Source organism: Amphiprion ocellaris, chromosome 5 (genome assembly GCF_022539595.1).
Source record: "Amphiprion ocellaris isolate individual 3 ecotype Okinawa chromosome 5, ASM2253959v1, whole genome shotgun sequence".
Lineage (NCBI taxonomy): Eukaryota > Metazoa > Chordata > Actinopteri > Pomacentridae > Amphiprion > Amphiprion ocellaris.
Genome location: NC_072770.1, coordinates 20,296,829 through 20,317,157, shown reverse-complemented (window position 1 = coordinate 20,317,157; position 20,329 = coordinate 20,296,829). Strand labels below are relative to the sequence as shown.

Sequence of the window (20,329 nt, the reverse complement as noted above, 5' to 3'; positions counted from 1 at the left end):
TGCACTACCACTGACACAGAGACCTTTCTGTCCTGAGAGCTACCCAATGGAGTGACCCACTTTCATTCAGGAGACAATCTTCAAACTGGATAAATAATGTCAAACACGAAAACAACACATTACATCAATATACATTTTATTTGTATTCTTTACTCCTTTTAAAGATTTAATAGTTTTTTTCCAGGATGTTTATATCTTACAATATCCTCAGATTCAGTCATTTGTAAAAACATTCATGAGGCGTGTATAAAAAAACAGGGCATCACCAAGTAGACAGGTCAATCCACACACTTTCTCAGACATATACATAAAAATGTATGCAATTGTCCCTATGTATTTTACACATACATATACACATTTATATATAAAATACACTTTAAAAGTGTTGGTTATTTGTTCAATTTGTGGTCCTAATTGGGGTTTTTCTTTTTCAACCTATCATTATCATGAAAACTGGAGAAAAGTTCCATGTAGAAAAGGAAAATTATGATCGCCTGTGGCAGTCTTTCACAGAAAGACTTGAGGAAGGCAAAAACGGAACTCAAGCCTACCCTGCCTCTGCCGAACAAGGAAAAAGAGCAGAATCACTCACTCCTTGGTACAAAAAGAGGGGAAAAAAGAGTTTTAAAACTGTGACAACAAACATATGTGCCTGCAGCATTTAACTCCAGGGTAGAGCCCAAAAATTCTCATTAGTTCTCCTTGCATCCTTCTAGATGGATGGTTGAGAGGATCAAACTGAGCTACTACAGAGCTACTGTTTCAATCCAGGAATGAAAGGCTCCTCTGTCTACCAATCATTTGATTATGCTTAACTTGCTACCAAAACTGAAAATCTTGGGGTAAATTGTCTAGTAACCACCAGAGCAGTCAGTGATCAAGATTTGAGCACAGTCAATGCAAATGCTAAAAGCATTTTGGACCAAAAAGAGAAATATAAGAAAATGGCAAAATGAGAAAAAAAAAACCTCAAAATAAGCAAATATAAACACTCCTGACCAGCCCCCCCCAAAAAAGTGACAGAAGAGGGGAAAATAAATACAAATAAAGCAAATTAGAATATCAGCAGGGGTATGCCTGTCCAATCACACAGTCAAAATATAAAATACGCTTTTTTTTTTGATTCATAGCAGAAAAAAAACACTGCATTTATCAATCTTAATGTTTCTCCTTTACATTATCTCAGTGAGAATAAGATTAACACAAAGTCCCATTTTGATTGGCTTCTTTGTTTTACTTCTGACAGGAGAAGAGAGAAGTTCTTTCAGATTGTTGTGGGCTGTTCCAACCAGTAAATATTCTCGATCAAATGTCAAACTGCACTCCGACTCAGTCCTTCAAAATTAAATGTCTCTTCAGTCCTTGTTCCTCTCTCGCTCTCTTTTATTGCTGTCCATTTAAGTGAGAGAATGAAAAGGAACTTTTGGGAGAGAATTCCACAAGTTTTTCACAAAGACGCTGTCATTTATCACAGAGTAAGCAGCGGTAAACACTATCCTTACGTACAGAAACAAGCCAGCAAAAGACCAGAGCCTAATCCCTGCAGGTTGGATGTAAATGTTTTAAATAATGAGAACACGTGTAACTTTATTCTTAATGTTTGTCAAAACTCTTCAGAGTTCCTCGGTGGCAGACTTTGCAGCTCTTGAAAATTATTGGTTAATTGTTTGTACATTTTTATATATATGTATATATAAAAAAACTGAGTAGCTGAGGTGAAAGGGATAGTTGGAGAAGAAGGGATAGTGTAATGGTGGACACAAATATACACAACAACAATACTGAAAGCCGTGATACGCTGAGGGAAAGATCATGCTCCTGAGTCCATGTGAGAGCAAAACAGAGTGATAATTTTGTGAACAAGAGGGATATCAAGGACAGTGATCTTGATGAACTCAAAGAAGGAGAGGGATGAAGGGACTGGTTAAGTAAAGGTCTGGACAAGGATGTAGTGACAGAGCGATGGAGGAGAAGGAGAGGCTAGCTCCACAGTCCTGCGTAGTTGCCGTGCAGGCCAGAACAGAGCGGTCCACCTGCTACAAACAGCTTGGTGCCGGAGTCGTCATAGCAGTGGGTGTACACCGCGTTGGGAAAGGAATGAATGTCTGAGAAGTAACTCCTCCACGTCTCATCGTGATTCTGGAAGCAGTGCAGAGAGGCAATATGGGTTAGGAGAGAAAAAAAGAAACACTTGTGATAGCACAAATAATCTAGAACTACAGTGCAACTATAGTAGTGTCAAACTAATAAAACTAACTGTCTACAGAAAAAAAAATAGTGTACCAGCCAGCCTTTTCCTGTAGTGAGCTTGAGGATGCCATCTCCAGGGCACTTTCGATATCCTCCGGTGGGATTAAAAGGGTTCTCCAGGAATCTCTGAGCTCGGATGTCGTAGAAGAGAAGAGAACCTAGGCCAGTACCCACTGTCACAATGTGCTCATAGAAACTCACCGAACGGATCCCTGCACAGACACAGATGTGTTAATGCAAAGTTACTCAAGAGTAACCCCACATTTCCTATGTGCTTTCTGATTTCAAACTTGAATCTTTGGGAGTCGCTGTATCAGCGAAACATCACAGATCTCTGAGACATAGAATACCTTTAGAAACAGAGAAATTACACTAAAATTACCCTTAAAATTAATGAAACTTGTGCTTGTATAACATGAACTGTTAATGTATTTTAGCTAACATGGAAAATATTAGAAATCACAACTTCATGTGGTCTTAATTCTAAAGCAGTGAAAAAACTCAGCTGCATAGTCAAAAGATGACGGAATAGGTCATATTAACACGACTATAATAAAAACAGTAGCGGAAACCAAAAACAAAACCAGGGCTTCCTTTCAATACCCATACTATCATGCTATATATAGTATGCCGGAAAAGGGTCAAGTGTGTCCCAATACATTGTATGTCAAAGGCGGTATGCCAAAAATACCAGGATGCTCTACTACATCTGTTCTCATTTTGCATTATGCAAGCCAGCACATTTCTCTGGCCATGCTGACTCACAATTCTGTGCGCAGTAGAAGATAAGTCACATATGTCACGGTGTCTCGATGGAGTTACAAGCTTGAGCCGCCCAGAGCACACAAGAACAGGTGATTTCACACCACAGACCGCAACGAATGCATGAACAAGACGGTCAAAGCTTACAATACAATAATATGACTAAGCAGTATGCACTAACTGTTTGCATATTGCATGCGTGCACTTTGTAAATCTGCTGTAATGAGTACTGAAAGGACAAAGAAAAATTATGTGAATTCAGAATAAAGAGCAGTTCCATTATTTGCCCAATTGTATTATTTTTTCTTGTCAGCTGGTATTGATCATGTTTCATTCTGTCCAGAGATAAAGCCAGCGAAAGGTGAATCAGCTGAACATTAAGGGTGAACAATTAATCCGTTTCAAATTCAAATTACAATTTCAAAAAATTGCAAATTAGCAAGAGTGCTTTTCATAAATCAAAAAGGTTGCAATTTAGGACATACACAATACAGCACATCCGACAATCTAACAAATGCAAAAAACATTTTACAAAACTTGAGGATGTCATTTTTAAATTTTTCTATTCTTATTAACTTTTTCTAGTACAATATGTTAAAATGCACAAAAATACATTATGGAAACGTGGCTACTGTCTAGTGTTTGACTATGAAGTAATAATTATACAAACACCAATAAGTATTTTAGGTAGGTCAGCTGCTGTCTGCTTGTGTTATTTGCTTCTTTTGGAAGTTTTACAGGTCACTTACCGCTTCCCCTCTCTCTGGAATTAACAGACTTGATGCTGTGTGTAGGCTGCCTTGGATCCAGGAAGGAAACATGGCCTTGAGAACCCACAGCATACACTGACCAGTCCTGTCCATATGCCAGGCACACATTCTCTTTGCAGTGAGGCAGCTTGGTGGACAGTATCTAGAGGGAGCAACACAGGATGCTAAATGGTAACAATTATAGCTGCCAACACTGAAGAAATTCTTCTTTATATATCACTGAAGTGTGAGTATGAACATCTATCAAGTTCCACAGCTATCATAATGTCACTCTGAAAATCCATTAAATGAGTAAAATGTCACAAGATATAACAATACTACAGAAATATTTGTTGTTGTAGAGGGAACCTGATCACATATAACACAGTAAAACATTTGAATACCAAAAATAAATATTAGTGAAACTATGTATTGTACCTTGCACAAGTTATGCTCAGCTTTCCACAGGTGGAAATAGCCATCCAAGGACACAGCACCCAGTTCCTGAAAAAGCAAAAACAACAGGTAAAGCCAAGGCAAAATGACTGAAGCTGATGCAGAACCCAGAAACAGCAGTACTGCGACTCCCTTGTAAGCATTAAAAGACATTATAAAAGTTGGCCATTCTATAACCATCTACTGAGGCCGCATTTCTTACTGGTTACAAAGGCTTTCCTCAGGCATGTTCCAGAAAGCAGATTCAACAAACTCTGAATCCTCATCTCGGAGTTGACCAACTCTGAGATGGGATTCTCAAGCGTTTGGTTTCAGAACAGCTGCAATACATGGAGCTCTAATTCCATTCAATCCTAAGTGCTAACCGCTGTTTTCTCAGTAACGTACAGGAGTAAGCTACAGCCAGGCAACATTACAGGAGTGGGCTGAGCGGAGCTTGCCGACAGGTAAGTTTATAACGACGATGTGACGTTAACGATGACTCAACATGTCTTCCGTTTCAGTTTAACTCTCTTTGCCACGTGTCATGATGAGTGAAGTGTGCTTCGTTGCATCGGTCATGCTTTTCATTTACATTGCATTGCTAAAGTTGTGCTAACCTAGCTTAAGCTACTCCCTGTCTGTTTATGTTAGCAATAACATCGCTGTAGTTATGCCAACCTAGCATAGCGTTATAAAACAGCTTTTTAAACCACTAAGTAACTGTAGAAATAACGTAAGTGAACAAAATATTTCAAAGTACAGAACAACTGTTCATCACTCCATCAGCTGCATGTTGAGGCGCATTTAAGGAGGAGAGATAAGAACGCAGATAGGAGGGGGTTTATTCAGTTCAAATGATTAACATTGCTGTCTGTCTTCAGCAACCGTCATGATGTCACTCAGTTTTACTTTGTCAGAAAATACTATAGCATGACACAAGCTATAACAGCAACTCCCTGTGTGTGTTGTTATGGAGTAACATTAGTGTTGGACTATTTGTGACCATTATATATTTAAAATGTAACTCTGTCAGAGATGACATATTTTCACATCTGAGAAAGCGTCTCTGGTTTTTATTTTGGTTCATATGAGTCATGACTTCATGGCCAAGAAATAATGGAGTAGAGAAAATGTCATTTAACGTCAAAGCCTCTTAAGATTTGCGTCCAAATCATCATCCATCAATAATATTCACATAATTTTGACTATGACATGGTAACTATGAATAGAATGTTCCATCAGTGATGCAAAACCCAGTACATGATCACTCATAGAACAGTGTAGATGCGTTGAACTTCACAGTTTTTTAAAATTTATTTTACAAATAATCTACAATGAATGTTTCAATGCAAAGTAAGGCAGAACAATTAATTTCACATTGAATGAGCATAACGTAATTCAAGTGATCTGAGAGAAAAGTACACGCTGCACCTCCATGAGGCTCTGTTTCTAGGCTTTTGAAAATTACATTAGTTGTGAACACCAAAGTCACTCCATAACACTAACTCACACTGCGGCTACACTGAATGCATAATGTAAGTGGACTGTTCGCACAGCAGATCAGCAGTCAAATGCATGTTATTTTGTGGCTATGCATGTACATCTTAGGCCTGTGGCCAAGTAATATGAACTTTCATTTTAGGATTGTTGTTTCTTCAGTGTCAGCACAGTCCTGTGAAACTGAAATACATAAACTGTAATATAGGTAAGTTAATATCTTAATAATTCAGTAAACTTTGTAAGAAACAAACTTACTAAACTGCAATCAGCTGGTACTGACAAATAAATGCATACGGCTCTAAACTAGAAGCTCTGTTTGATACTTAATACTAATTTCCTCTGTACTGATAGTTTAGCTTCTGTGCCACTATAGTGGTGGGTTAGGTTGTGTAGGTAGCCCATTTCAACATGAAAGTAGGCATAGGAAGCAAGAACATTTACAGGTGCTTGTCTGGTGGGATAGGCTTAGGAGACAGAGGGGAGAGCTATGAGAGGATTTTCAATGTTTTTGCTTTATTTATTAAAATTTTTTTTGTCTTTTCAATATTTCAGTCTACCACAGCTTTAATAACCAAATAATGGGTCATAAAAACAGTGTAGAGATTTTATTTTTATGTAAAATATTTAAATCTGAGGACAAAGATGAATGCATTCATCCTGACATTATTGACTAACTGATCATTAAAGTGTAATGTTAGTAAATATATTCCTTGTACAACAAACTACTATCCAACATAGATTCAGATATTCTCCCAACATAAACATATACAAATTAATGTGCTTGAATATAAACGAGCATTGAAACTGTAATCTCTTTTCATTTCCTGTGTTTTCCTAAAAATAGACCACTCAGTTAGGTGAATTCCTAATAGCTGTATGAGAATGAATCTTACTTTGTGGTTGTTGTTGAAGGCCAGAGCGCGGACTTTACAGTTGTATGGGTTGGTGTACTCCTTGGGGATGTCCTTGAGGGCACGGTGGGAGATGTGGGCATAAGAGGGCACTGTCTCCTCATTCTGACTTCTCTCAGCCTGGTTCATTACTTCCTCTGTAACTTCCCAGAGGCCCATGGAGCCATCTCTAGACCCTATGAATGCAAATACACACAGGGCTCATCTATAGTACTACTGTGACTATTAATCTACTACATATATACAAAACTGGCATAATAAAAGGCAGGATCACCACTGTGCTGTGAAGAGCATGACTTAGACATAAGGATACTTGTGCTCAACAGTCACACAGCTTATATAATGTAAGCTCACCAGAAACTGCCATGTTATCACTGATCCACGCTATGGAAAATATCCAGTCATTGTGACCATCCTGAAAAACAAATGGTTACTATGTTAAAGTTATACAACCTCATGTGCTTTAGATTTAAATGAAGAGATCATGTCAAACAGTGGCCAGGCAACATTAGCGAGATATTATAAAATTAATAAAATTATGGTATTTCTTTCATGTACGGCAAAAGAGGGAGAGAACCTGCATGATCTGGAATGAATATCTGCATTACAGTTAGTATGTGACAATACTTGAGCTCAGGATGTTAGCATTCAAACATTAGCACACTGGCATGTGATAAAACAAAAGTGGAAACAATGACATTGTGGAGTCCTTGATGAGTTTTGGAAAAACCTTCTTCTCGGGAATGTAAAATTAACTGCAAACAATCCTAAAGTTGTGGAGATACATCTTGGACCAATTAACAGTAAAACCTCTAGAGGGGGTCAGGCCAAAAATCACCTGGACAGGTAGATACTACTGACCATCTCACTAACTGAATAAAGATGTCATCATTTTCAACAATACTGAAACACTACTTAAAACTGCTACTTCTGATATGAGAAACCTTTCACTGATAAGCCATGCTTACAAGACTCAAATATCGTGGCTGGCACACAAACAGTTCAACAGAATTTGATTGAGTCAAGACAAAGGAGTTACAAAAAGGCAAATAGTGGATTAGCAACCATAAGCCACAATGAAATGTCTGTTAAGTCAAACAGTTCAAACCACTTACATCTCCAACACAAACAGGGTCCAGTGTTGGCAGCTGGTAGATGGCCAGGCTGTTGGGGTTGTCTCCTCCAGTGGCGAGCAGTGTTCTTGAGGAGTTTAGTTCAATAGCATGGATCCCACAACCCTGCTGGTCCAGCCGAGCACGAGAGGCTCCTGTGGGGTGGTAATGCCGCCCCGCCACCACCGCACTCGCTGCCCCAGAGCCGCCATCACGACACTCCCTGTCCTTCAGCATAGGAATGCGTGTTATCTGTCCTGTCAGGACATCAGCTACAAAAAGCTGTAAGTAAATTAAGAAAACACATTTAGGAAGAAGAAGAAAAGGGTCATGAGCCTAAAGAATTTTTAGGTGCTTGACCAGGATTTTTCTGTCATTCCAAAATGTGTAGGAGTAACATAAATAATCCTGACTGAAATATACTGATAAGTGTTTATGTTTGGGTCCAGGGATGTCATTAATCTTGACACACCTAATATTGACCAAACATTTAAGAAACAAAATCAGTGGACATTAACCATGTTAAAAGTGGTAATTGAATGAAAAGAAGTTCAACATGTCAAATTCCTGGAAATGGTAGTGGAGGATTACTAAAAGTCTGCATCAATAATTTTAAACAATAAACCGAAGCCACTCGACCTGTGAAAAATTCTGGACACATCATAGATAGTGGTTTATGTACTTTAACCCCAAAGAGTGATGACAATAATTATAAGGTCATTTATGAATAGAATCTGATAACACCTGAACTCCTCACTAGCCTTGGATTTGGATTTGCTGAGCCTCAGACTAGGCTGTTTCACACTTGAATGCAAACTGGCCCTGTGCATACAGCCACAGTGTTAAAACCCATGTATTCATTCTTCATTAGAGATAAAATCCTGAGGTTGTGAAACTGCACACCCTTCTCTGTACCTAAGAATTCTAGCATGTATATTATAGTGTAAAATTTGGCAACTTCAAAAACATTTTGAACTACAACACAATCCATTCATTTTCCCAACAGAATGTTTAATACTTCGACAGAGTTTCTGTGGGACATACTTCTGACTTATGTGATACATTACCCATTAAAAATAACTTGAAAGTCTTATAGCTTACTTGACAACAGCCTTACTAGTTAAGGTGTTTACACGACAGTTGTCAATAATATAAAAATTATTTCTCTGTATTCATGATTAGTTTGAGTGAATGAAAACCTAGTGATTAAATAATCCGATCACATCATCATACCTTGACTAACATTAGGTCACAGAATTATATGGAAAAGTCCAACTAATGCAGGTTAGCAACTAAAGGGCATCTTACCGTGTTGCATTTGGTCCCACACACCACCTGCCTGTGGTTGAGCCACTGTGAAGCAAACACCTTGTTGAGTCGTCCCAGAGAAAACTCCCTCTCCTTGAGGATGCCAGGGAGCCTGCCGGCCGCAAAGCCACGCAGGCTCCGTTGGAGTCGCAGCTCATGCTGCTGTTGAGGTCTGAACTCCCGCCCCCGGAGGGCACATACCACAGATCGCCGATTACACCACCACTGCTGGGCATGACGTGATGAACAAGAAACACGACTCCGCTTGTGTGGTGTCTGACACCAGCCCAGCTGTGGAAAGAGAGAGGAAGAAGATCAAGTGCCTAAATAATATTATAGGACAAAGCAGATGTTTTCTGAGAAATCTGAAATATTCAGAGATGATCAATTATTATGTTTTACATACAATAGAATGTCTACAAAAAACTAATTACTGATATGAATATAAAAATCTAATATATCTTAAACGAATGTCCCGAGTTACATCTTTTTCTTATTTAGCTTTCAACATGCATATTTTTATTTCAATATCTCAACCTATCTGTGCTTAGCCAGACCCATCCCCCAGAGGATTGTGGACATACAGCTCACTGGTACAGATTAAGAGTCTTACTGGATCACTGGAGTATTACAACAAAAGCAAAAGCGTATGTTGACACTGACACTTCATTTGGTTTCATCTGACTTGGTCAATACAGTCTACTGCACATAATAATACTTATAATTCAACATCAGGTTGGTTTGTAATGGCTGCCAAATATAGAAGCGTAGACTCCACCTATTGTTAGTCAACAAACCCTTCCTTATGTACTGACTGCAATAACAATGGCCAAGAACACAATCAAATCTCTTACACAGACATGTACATATTAAAAAATGTAGTGACCGAGCCACACCACCTGCAACATACAGTAAGTGTGACACTTATGTTTGTCCATCACAAAACATTCTTTTAATCTTTCCAACAACAAGTGGGTTGCTGCTAAATCATTTTTGGATAAATACAACTGTGACTTGGTCAGTGCAATTAAAGCTATAGTCACATATTCCAGTTTGTTCTATTGGCCAGTTAGTTTTTACATTGGTTTAATAGATACAGATGTACACAACAAAAGTGAATGCTTAATTCTGCAAAATCCTTTAAATATGTTCAAATGTTCCATACGAATGGAAGAGGTAATGTAGAACCTGGCAAAATAGCCTATTATGTATTCAGTTGAAGGAATTATCAGTTGGATGACCAATAATTTTATGTAAAGCTATTTAAACAATTACACAGATGCAAAGATTTACAGGGACATGTGTCTCAGAACAGTATTCTCTCCTGACAGAAGTGTATGGCAGTGTCCACTCATACTACTTTAAATATCAGAAGAATGTAAGACTTTTGTTCGAATTCCTTTGACCATTCAAAAAGAAGTCACCAACAGTATCCTAATAAAGACTGTAATAAAACCACAAATATGACTATTTATTCTTAATTGTCTCACCAAGGCCTAACTGTTAATTTGAAATACAAATTGTGTAACAGTCATTTATGGTAATACTTAAATTCAGTGCATATCAAAGGAATCTGTGGAGCTTTTTGCTATTCACTTTATGTACTGTGATTGTTTTGTTTGAATTTAGTAATTATTAGATTGGAAAATAGTTTTGTTAACAAGAATGTTGAATGATGGTGGCACCCATCATCCCGAGTGATGCTTTAACATTGTTGACACAATGCAATACAAGAAAGATGTCATTACATATTTAAACAAAGCTAGTGGTACCGCTTTCTAATTTCTGGTTTATGTCAAATACCATTTTGTGGTACTATAAGTATGATTACGACTGGCCGTATGCGCAAAATGTTGTTGGTGATGGATGCAGCAGTTGACAAACGTTCAATTCATTATTCTGGACCATATGTTCTGGACAAGCGATCTAAATCTGTACGCAAGGTAACCTGGCGAGCCAGATTAACTGTTAACGTTTCGGCTACAGCTATGTCTGATTAGCTATTTTAAGGAAATTTACGTTTCCAGTCAGGAGCGCTGTTCTTGTTAGAGATGAAAAGGTGACAAGTGATGACCCCAACCAAACAAAGGACTGTCAGTCTTCTCTAACTTATTGAAATGTATATTATTACAAGTAAATAAATGTACTACTAAGGTGAGGTAACCAAGCCTTTGACTAACGTTAGCTGTCGTAACGATAATGGACTGCCGTTGGCTAACGTCGTGCTAACATTAGCAGATTCGGACTTTCAGATGGAAACAGGCTGTATTAATGTTTTAAAAAAACACGAGTGAGCTTGTATTGTTTATGTTCTCCCATATAATTTAGCGGTTACTCTGTCAAAATGTCGTTAATATTCTGCCTCCAGCATAGCTCGTATCAGCTAAATCGTGTTAGCACAGTGCTAGGTAGCATGCTAACACAACTGACTAGCTGGCTAATATGAAACAGCACCGGTTTCCGCCTACCTGTTGTTGGTCCTTGGGCTCTCCTGCCTTCCTTTTCCTGCTAACTGTTTTTCTCGCCATAATCTGACACACACAGTTCCCTCACCCACATGGAGGGTAAAAGTGACGCTGGACACTGGATCATATAATGGCGATATGCTATTTTGTTCCTTGGCCCTCGCTGGCAGCGTCCAACGACGAGGAAGGGCGATCACATACGGGTGAGGTTGGTTAGTCGCAGGCTAAGACTATAGCTCAAATTCTATCGTTAGCCTGCTTCCCAGCCTCGGAAATAATACGACTCTCGGGCAGCCCAAATTACTCAGTTTTGTCAGAGTCGCTAGCTAAAGTCAGAGGCTTCACACTCTTTTCCCCTGCCAGATCGCGTCAGCAGCAACGGCGAAAGCATTGAGTAGCGCGCAGCCGCACTCATATTAAACATCAACAAAAACAAGGTCGTACGTGAACGGGAGCGTTATGCGTGCGCGTTCACGCGAGCTGCGTGAGACCTTTTATCTGGTCAGTGCCCATCATGTTTTGTTTCTCAGCAACAAAACTCATTCTGCAAGCAAATTATTTCATACGTATAAATATATGTATACAAATATGTAAATTGAACCTGCACATCTACACACATACGCACTGACTAATAGTAAGTTATTCGCTTCTTAAATATAGGCAATATTTAATTACAAATGCTAATTTATCAAAAGTTTATGCTGACAAAAATGTAGTTGTTTATTGTGATTCACAAAACTACAAATATTTAATTGCGATGTATTTGACCTGTTATCTCACATTCTCTGGTATTACTGTGCTTACTGGGGACTTCTAGTGGCCAATGGGAGACATTTGTAATCTCAGGCTAAATGAAAGAAATCACACATCTTTTATATTACGTTCATGTAACAGTGGGCTTACTGATTTTTTCTGAAGATGGCAGTTATTTATATAAGCACCAATATATGGTTGACTCAGATGAGGAGTACAATCAGGGACATTACCTCGGATCTGATTTTACACATGGCTTTGTAACCTTCCCAGTTTGTTTGCCCTGATAACCACAGGCAGACTGCCTATGGCCTCTACTCTTTTGCATATTGGTCTTTTTTCTGCTGACAAAGCCTCACAGTTGGATGTTTCCAGTTGTCACTGACAATACCTGGATGAACAATAATCTGTATTGTTGTGGTCTTGTTAAGTGAACAGAGAGAATAAAAATATGCTTGCTGTAGTTTGTACTTCAACAGCTTCATTTATCACATTTAATCTGTTGTGAGAACACTTGAGAAAAACCATTATCAAATTGAGCTCAAAAAGCAAGACCAGCAACAATCAACAGTCTCACTAAAAAGATGTGCACATTTAATTGTGTATTTTCCAAATAATTCAAGAGGAAATTAAACATTTTAACAAATCACATTTTAGGAGCTTGGGAAAGAACACTTAGCTCAACCATGTTTTTTTTATTATACTAATAAAATATTTCAATGCTCATAAGATTCATTATGTGGTGACTTAGATGTGAATCTGATATATAAACCCTTATATGTGATCCCCGAAATGAGAATGTAGTTGGACTTAATCCCTGCACAACTTGAAAATCAGGACAGAAACAGTAGGAGGCATCAAATGGAGGAGGTCCAGACCCATCTACACTGTAATATGCCCAACTTGTGGGAGTGTCAGAGAAGCAAGTTAACATCAACTTGCTCAGTCGGTGATTACCAACAACACACTTGAATCAAGTATGGAGACAGTAATACCCCTTATGTGTTTGTCTGTTAGGTAAGTACACCTGTCTTCTTAATCGTGGTAAATAAAAAGGCATTTAAAAAAAAGTGGAAACACTCACTTGTCAATCATGTCAACCACATATCAGTCTTAAAACACTGTCTAAAGGAACTAGGTCTAATATTGCTCATGACACATTATTCCCCTCCATTAGGGATGCAAACACCAACAAAAAATTTGATTCTAGGATAGATTTAGGATGTTTCCAGTTTGGGAAGTTAAATTAACGTGAGCCCGTCCTTGTGGTTTGAATGGTTCTCTATATTCTGCAGACAGTTTGCCACTACTATTGGTTTCTATCAAACAAGTAAAATGAGATCTGCATTGATAATAAAACACAGTAACTGGTTTGTTCTCAAACAGAGTGCAGTGGTTAGAAATTTTCTACTTGCACTTGACCAGAGGACAGAATATTGGACCTGTCCCAAGCAAAGTGCCAGTTTTATGAGTCACATTTTGCAAACTTTAAGCCCTTAATCTGTTACCATGCCTCTCACAATCCCCATCAAAACCCAGAGCTCAAGATTATGGAAATCTTTGCTATCTTTGCGCGTGGTGCAGCTGCATGCTTTTTAAACATATAATCCAGGAGGTCCATTATCACATACTGAAAAAAAAAAACAATGATTTTCTTTTTTAAAACTGCAATTAACATTCAGAAAAGTATTTTTGATCATTTTAAAATTCTAATTTGGGACTGTGGAGATGCAAACCCAACAAAATCAAGAACACTCATTTCATATTTCTCATGAGGAAAAACAGTCGACACGTCAATAAACCAAAGTCATGTTTGATTAGATTTGGTCAAATGAAATCCAATAACAGAGAATGAATGATAGAAATCACTGAAATCAAACCTTTTCTAGTTTCATCCAATTTTCCAGCAAGGCTTAAAGGCCATTACTTATCTCCCAACAAATAATTGAGGCTCAAAGTGCCAGTCAACAGTCACACAATATGAAATCTCTATTGCACTGGGATGTGGCTGCAAAAACAACCCTCCATTTACAATTTGTTTCTTGTATTTTTAAACCATTCACTCTTTTCCAGTCTGCAAACAAAAGTTCATGACCGTTAAAAGTGTCACGTTTGTAAGTTAACATATCTGACATTAACATATCAAACTCTTTATTTTTAAATCAAAGTGTCAGTGTACTATTTTAAATAAGCTGATAACTATGAAACGTGTGCCTGTGAAGTATGTGACACATCAGTGTCAGTGGGTCATGGGATATTTCTAAATTTCCTACACAGGAACTTTCCCCATCTCTTCCCACTCCTTTAACAGGCTATTCCAGTGCAGGTTAAAGAGCATACTGGGGCAGTAGTACTCTTGTGTTCTGAATTATAATGACTAATGATTTATAATGCAATTCCTAAAACAGAAAGCAAAGAAATGGAATCTTTAAACTGACATGAAAAAGTGCCCAAAATGAAGAGAAAAACAGACATGAGTGAATGTAAGCATAAAGCAGAACAGAAATCGGTGCAGGGCACCACAGCACAGAGGGCACTTCTTGAGAATCAGTTCTCTATCAGGTGACTGTGCCTTTTTTTCCTCTCTTTTTTTTTGTTGAATTTTTAACATCAGTTCATTCAGTGTAAGGAGCCTCTTCAAGGCCCCCTATCCCCTCCACCATTTACTAGGTCTGCAGTGAGCAGTGGAAGATGGCAGCTTAGTTGTTTGGGAGTTTCCAAAGTTCACACTGGTCTTTCGGTGGTGCACTAAGAGCCCATCACCAGCTCCCCCTTATTCAGTTCTGCAGTTTTGCCTGCAGTCAGATAAAGACTTCCAAGTGGAAGCAAATCAGAATGGCATCAAAATGCCACAGCCCAATTCTTTCATTTTCCAGCTTAGTCATTCCTCCTGTTGTTGAATAACTGAACTGTACCAAATACACCACCATGAAGTATGGTTAGAGTTTAACCCCCTTCACTCTAGGCACACAGTCTTTAAGAAGTGCTGAGACACAATACGTTTTAGCACAGAGAGAAATACAACAGTCTCCCAGCTGTTCCTTCCACAGCCAAGGGAAGGGCCGGGCATGGTGTGATAGGGCAGGCAGAAGGAAAGGGACTGTTGGGTGGTAGCGAGAGGCATGCCCTGGGTAGAGCTTTGGTGAGCTGGCTGGCTTGGCTCAGCTAGCTGTGGCACGAGCCATTAGGTCCTCCAGCGCCTTGTCCTGATCATTGTTGTGGACTAGCAGCACCTCTTTGATGGCATCACGCTCAAATCCCATTTCACCAAATCTTGACATTAGCTCAAGAAACTGCAAGGCCTAAAAAGGATGAAAAAAAATGTGAAAATATGATAAAATCTTTGCCTTTCACTGAATTGAACTTAAGACATATAAACACCGTGTATTAATGTTTTCCTATGTTCTTCAGATGTACAGGTATGTAATGGCAAAATGTACAAACCTTTTCTTCTGAGCACTGGTACATCTCTAAACATTCCTCCACTGCACTTGCATCAAAGCCCCGCTCACACAGACGATCATGGACAAACAGATAGTCCAGTACCTTGGGCAAACAATAAGCAACTGTTAATTGTGTGTCTAGTAAGCATACATTGTTAGCTTAAAGTCCCTTTATATAAATGACAAGTAAAAGAGCAATATGGTGCTCCCAGTTGTTCTTACAGAAATATGGTTGTACAGTAAACAGAAACAACCTCATATTATTGTTCTGTAGGGCTAATTTATTACTCTTAATCCTATTTTTTTTGCTGTATTAACTTATTATATTAATTTCAAATGCAAGTTCATCATTTAAAAAACAAATGGTGCACATTACATCTGATATATGCAGAACATGAACATATAAAACCTGATATATCATATCTGTTAATAGTTACGATAACAATAACAACAGCAGCTGTACAGAACCTGACCCAATGCCACAACATTTGAGACAGTCAGGGTGGTGCTAACCATTTATTTTAATGCTATATTTGCAGATGTTGTGTATTGATGCTTCACTGTCCACAATTACAAAAGCATACAAACAAAATGATTAAAAAGCTAAACATCAGATAGTTAATGTGTTAGTAATCCAGATTTCTGTGCACCGCATGAAAGAGAGTCTCACCTGCTCCACGTTCTGTCCTTGTCTTTGCATGGCCCGTAGGACACCTTCATAGGAGTAGCCCATGCCCACAAGCGTTTCCACACACTGGCGTTCACCAGGATTCATGCTGAGAAGGGCTCCACCACACGGCAGACCAGCAGAACCTGACCCTGGGTTGGTCTTGTAAAAACACGAGTGAATGTCAATAAAGCTCTAAGAATTTAGTACATTCTTATTTACCATCAATTGTTATTCTTCACCACTATATTGCATACAAACTACAGGCATAATTAGTCACATATGCAGTGTGTACTCTCATACTTACTGGCTTTGGTGTGCCACTCTTGGTGTGGCAGGGCGGCTCAGGCGTAACAATAACTTGAGTCCTGGGTAGGGTTGGTGGGCTGCCATTAGGCAGGCTTTGTCGGGGAGCAGGAATGGGCGCAGGGAGTGGACTGTACCTAACTGGTTCTGGGTCACCAGAATCGGAGAGCTTGGGAAAAGTCAGAGAGCGAATATTGCAGGGTCGATCGTCCGTATCAAACCCTGCTCTTCCAGGATGCCCAACTCTGTCCATGTCCAGCAAGTTAACCAACCCATTGGGTTTGTGGGTAAAGCCTGGTTTGGCTGAGAGGCTGGTGTTGGTGCTGGGTGGTGATGGACTGTTTCCTCGTGATGCTGACCCTGACTGAGAGACCTCTGGTGGGGACACAGAAGGAGGAGGCTGAGGTTGAGGCTGCGGTTGGGGCTGGCTCTGAAGGATGCTCCTTAGCTCTTCTTTATCATCCAAAGTTTTGAGTTCCAGCTTGTCAAAGGGGTCTTCTTCCCGCTCAAAATCAGCTAGATTGAGACTGTGCGGCTGAGGAGTGCTAGGCTGGGTTTTCCTGGGGCCAAGGCTTGGGGCGGGCAGTGGGGTGAGAATTGCATTATGGCTCAGCCCTGCCAGAACAGGGTTCAATGCTGGTGGTGGAAGGTCCTGGTCCTCTGCAGCAGAAAGGTGCTTTCTCTCTCCACTGCCATCAGCGTCCTGGGCCTGGCTCAAACACTCCCTGCTCTCTGCCTCCTGCTGGGCTGCTGCCTCCTCTGCTCTGGCCTCTGCTGCTCTGGCCTCGGCTAGTTCTAGCCCCCAGCGCACACTGCGTCTCTCCAGAGTAAAGTCATACTGTTGAGGATGTAGTAAGAGGAAGAAAGAGGATAATGGGCAAAGAAGGGGCAGAGTAACAAAGAAAATTATTATTCTATTAATTATCAGTATAACAGTCCCTTGTTATTACACCTCCAGCCTAATGTCTATAGAACTTGAATATCAAGACTTGACTAAACTGAAAATTGGAGGTTGTTGTAAATTTTGCATCATATTACTGCAAAATATAAAAGGTACATTTTTCAAACAGATGTGCTCCACTCTTACCAACAACTAAAATAACTTCTTGCATCAAACTGCTGTCCACTGACAGCATGTTCTTGGCTACAACTCTTTGCTCAAATGTCTATAAACCAAGCATGACTTGACTGCGTATAATGAACTCTGACCAAAAGTATGACATGCACGGCTAAATGCAGGCCTCAAATAACACCAGTTCAAAATCAAGATCTTCCCTGTACCTGACTCACCTGTGTGTCCAAAAGTAAAGAGCCACAGTCTGGCAGACAGAAACCAACAGGCAGCCCGACTTTGGCTGGACAGCGGAATTTATCATTTATTTTGAAAGGAACATCATCAAGGTAGCTGATGGGTCCTGTATACAAAAAACAAAGTGTATGTATATATTAGAAGGATAGACACCAGAATTACAAACACCTGCACACTTTGAACGTACAGTTAACTCACAGCTCAAAACATCAGTGTAATTCAACAGTAAATCAAGAGTACTAAAAAAGCCCTTGCCATTGTTGTATGCATCTGTTCCAGACTTCCTCGCAGCCATTTAGAGTCACTGAAAACATAAATGAGTGCACAAGTTAGTGAACAACAAGAGCTGATAATTACAAGTCACAGGCCAGTGTTTCTTAAAATAGTGCTACAGTATGAAAACAGCCCAAAATGGATTTCCACAGTTTTTCTTTCACCCGCCTTCACATGAAATGTTCAGTCAGACATGGGGGTTTCTGACAATACGGTACAGTATGTCTTTCATAGAGAAAACAGTCAGATAGAACAATTTTAATCGAAGCACAAGTGAAATGACACTTTATCACATGCCAGTACAAAACATCCCCAATCCATTCTTTGTGTATTAGCTACTTTGAATCTTAAGTCACATAATCCAGTTATTTGGTCATGCTGTTTAACAATGCCTCACATTATCAGCACAGAGAAGCCACTGTTTTCAATCTGAGAAGCACAGAACTTTGATCTGTGGGCTGGTGGGGGCCAATATTCATCATAAAACATGACTGATATGACGCATTTACACAGTTAACTTGCTTGTAAAAAGTACTTAAAACTCTGGCAGACTAAAGTTTAAATAAACAGTCTATTTATTTATAGACATATTGTGATGGTTTTACAAACACTTTCCACATCGGTGAAAACAAACACCACACTCTACAGTCTACCACACATAATCAAAGTGTATCTCGCTCTATTGGGACTTCTAAAGTGAAAGCGTCAACAGTTTAGCTTTGTATTTACCTTGTAGTTAGTAGCTAATAGTAGTTATGGACAATGTTACATAACATCCAATCACACATGTTGCTGTGTCGTAGTTATTTTAACAACTTTGTTAGTACACAGAGTGGAGCAAACACCATCGCATCACTGGACAACTCGTCATGGTACATGGGTTAGCTAACTTCGGGTGAGCTCAGTTACGTCTAACTTAAATCGAAAACGACAGGGGTAGCTCAACACATTTTCTGGCACGTTTCTGTTAAAAGAGGTCATTTCAAGGCTCCCAACTGCCACGTCTGGCTCATAAAAGTTGCTAGGGGAGGCAATTAAGTAAGATATGCTAATTTATCAGTGTCACTTAAGTTATGATAGCCTTAGCTACAAGCTAAGCTATTTGTATCTTTGGTTACTCCTAGCTCAATACGCTAACAGCTAGCAAACAGTGAGAAGTCAGCGTCGCGTACAGCGTTAGCTTAGCTTGTATTACGGGAACACAGAGGCCAAATAAATGAATTCACTGAGAATCACCACCAGACACTGGGTAATAGACTTGGGGGAATGCCACTGTTCATACTAATACGCTTAGCTTCGCCAGTGGCCTGGTTCTAACGTTATGTGGCCGGATAGGACTGCTGTCTCTGCTGCCACCGCCCCTCACATAAAACTGAACTCACACATAAACACAGAGTCCCCTCACCAGTATCAGCTCTGTCTTGTCCTTTCAAAATTCAAACGACGTCTTATCGCGGTGGCACTCCAATTTAAACTGTTCTCCTTGTGAGTTTTATTTATACTGAAACCTCTTTCCTGCTTCAGCGTAGGTCGCCATCTTGATTTGTCAAGCTCCCTGCCACTGGTTCCTGTTTGACGTCACTCCAACATGACGTGTGATCGTGACTCTACAGTGTATCGTAACTAACTACTATTTTTCTATCAATTAATCTATTACAATTAATCGATTAATCTAAACTGGTTATTTTTCTCTAAAAAGGTAACTATTTAATATGTAGCATTTGTTTAAATTTTGTACTTTGTACTTGTATTTTTGTATGTAGTCTTAATATGTTACACTTCAGTCACTGTTTCAGACAGAAATGCTTCCACTTGTTCCATAGTTTGACAACAGAAACAAAACATGCAAATGAGAAAGAACGGCTTCATTGGGAATTCAACTGTGTTAAAATATTGTATATGTAAACAGAAACAAGCAAACAAATGCTAAGTCACCTTTGTGTGTTTTCCCTTCAGGTGTTTGTACATTGTGCTATACTTCTATGATATGCCATCGAAACTCTGCACAGTTCACAAACCACCTTTTTGTTCTGTGATAATCTAAAGTACTCATATACTGCTGAGAGCCATGGATCTTTGGAAA

General features: G+C 39.3%; 2 protein-coding genes across 2 annotated transcripts; both read right to left on the bottom strand.

The window, feature by feature from the left end:
- Positions 1–119: 119 nt before the first annotated feature.
- On the bottom strand, positions 120–11,915 carry dcaf12 (DDB1 and CUL4 associated factor 12). Its single transcript, XM_023289303.3, has 9 exons — positions 11,499–11,915; positions 9,031–9,321; positions 7,726–8,004; positions 6,965–7,025; positions 6,593–6,786; positions 4,200–4,265; positions 3,762–3,924; positions 2,284–2,462; positions 120–2,139 (listed from the first exon to the last, which is right to left on the bottom strand). Exons 1-9 carry the CDS (start codon positions 11,556–11,558, stop codon positions 1,981–1,983), a joined length of 1,452 nt encoding a protein of 483 aa, XP_023145071.2. The 5' UTR covers positions 11,559–11,915; the 3' UTR covers positions 120–1,980.
- A 2,126-nt stretch (positions 11,916–14,041) lies between these two features.
- Positions 14,042–19,811, bottom strand: ubap1 (ubiquitin associated protein 1). Its single transcript, XM_023289301.3, has 7 exons — positions 19,652–19,811; positions 18,229–18,277; positions 17,955–18,079; positions 16,666–17,502; positions 16,362–16,520; positions 15,693–15,794; positions 14,042–15,550 (listed from the first exon to the last, which is right to left on the bottom strand). The coding sequence occupies exons 2-7, from the start codon at positions 18,266–18,268 to the stop codon at positions 15,410–15,412; spliced, it is 1,404 nt and encodes a 467-aa protein (XP_023145069.1). The 5' UTR covers positions 18,269–18,277; positions 19,652–19,811; the 3' UTR covers positions 14,042–15,409.
- Between the last annotated feature and the right edge of the window lie 518 nt (positions 19,812–20,329).

Excerpts from the sequence above, each read along its gene's own strand:
- dcaf12 (XM_023289303.3), bottom strand. The coding sequence starts at position 11,558 with ATGGCGAGAAAAACAGTTAGCAGGAAAAGGAAGGCAGGAGAGCCCAAG. Across the intron at positions 9,322-11,498 it reads AGCCCAAGGACCAACAACAG|CTGGGCTGGTGTCAGACACC; the intron begins GTAGGCGGAAAC and ends CTCTTTCCACAG. Across the intron at positions 6,787-6,964 it reads TGATAACATGGCAGTTTCTG|GGTCTAGAGATGGCTCCATG; the intron begins GTGAGCTTACAT and ends TTGCATTCATAG.
- ubap1 (XM_023289301.3), bottom strand. The coding sequence starts at position 18,268 with ATGGCTGCGAGGAAGTCTGGAACAGATGCATACAACAATG. Across the intron at positions 16,521-16,665 it reads AGAGTGGCACACCAAAGCCA|ACCAACCCAGGGTCAGGTTC; the intron begins GTAAGTATGAGA and ends TGTTTTTACAAG. Across the intron at positions 15,551-15,692 it reads ACCAGTGCTCAGAAGAAAAG|GCCTTGCAGTTTCTTGAGCT; the intron begins GTTTGTACATTT and ends CATCCTTTTTAG.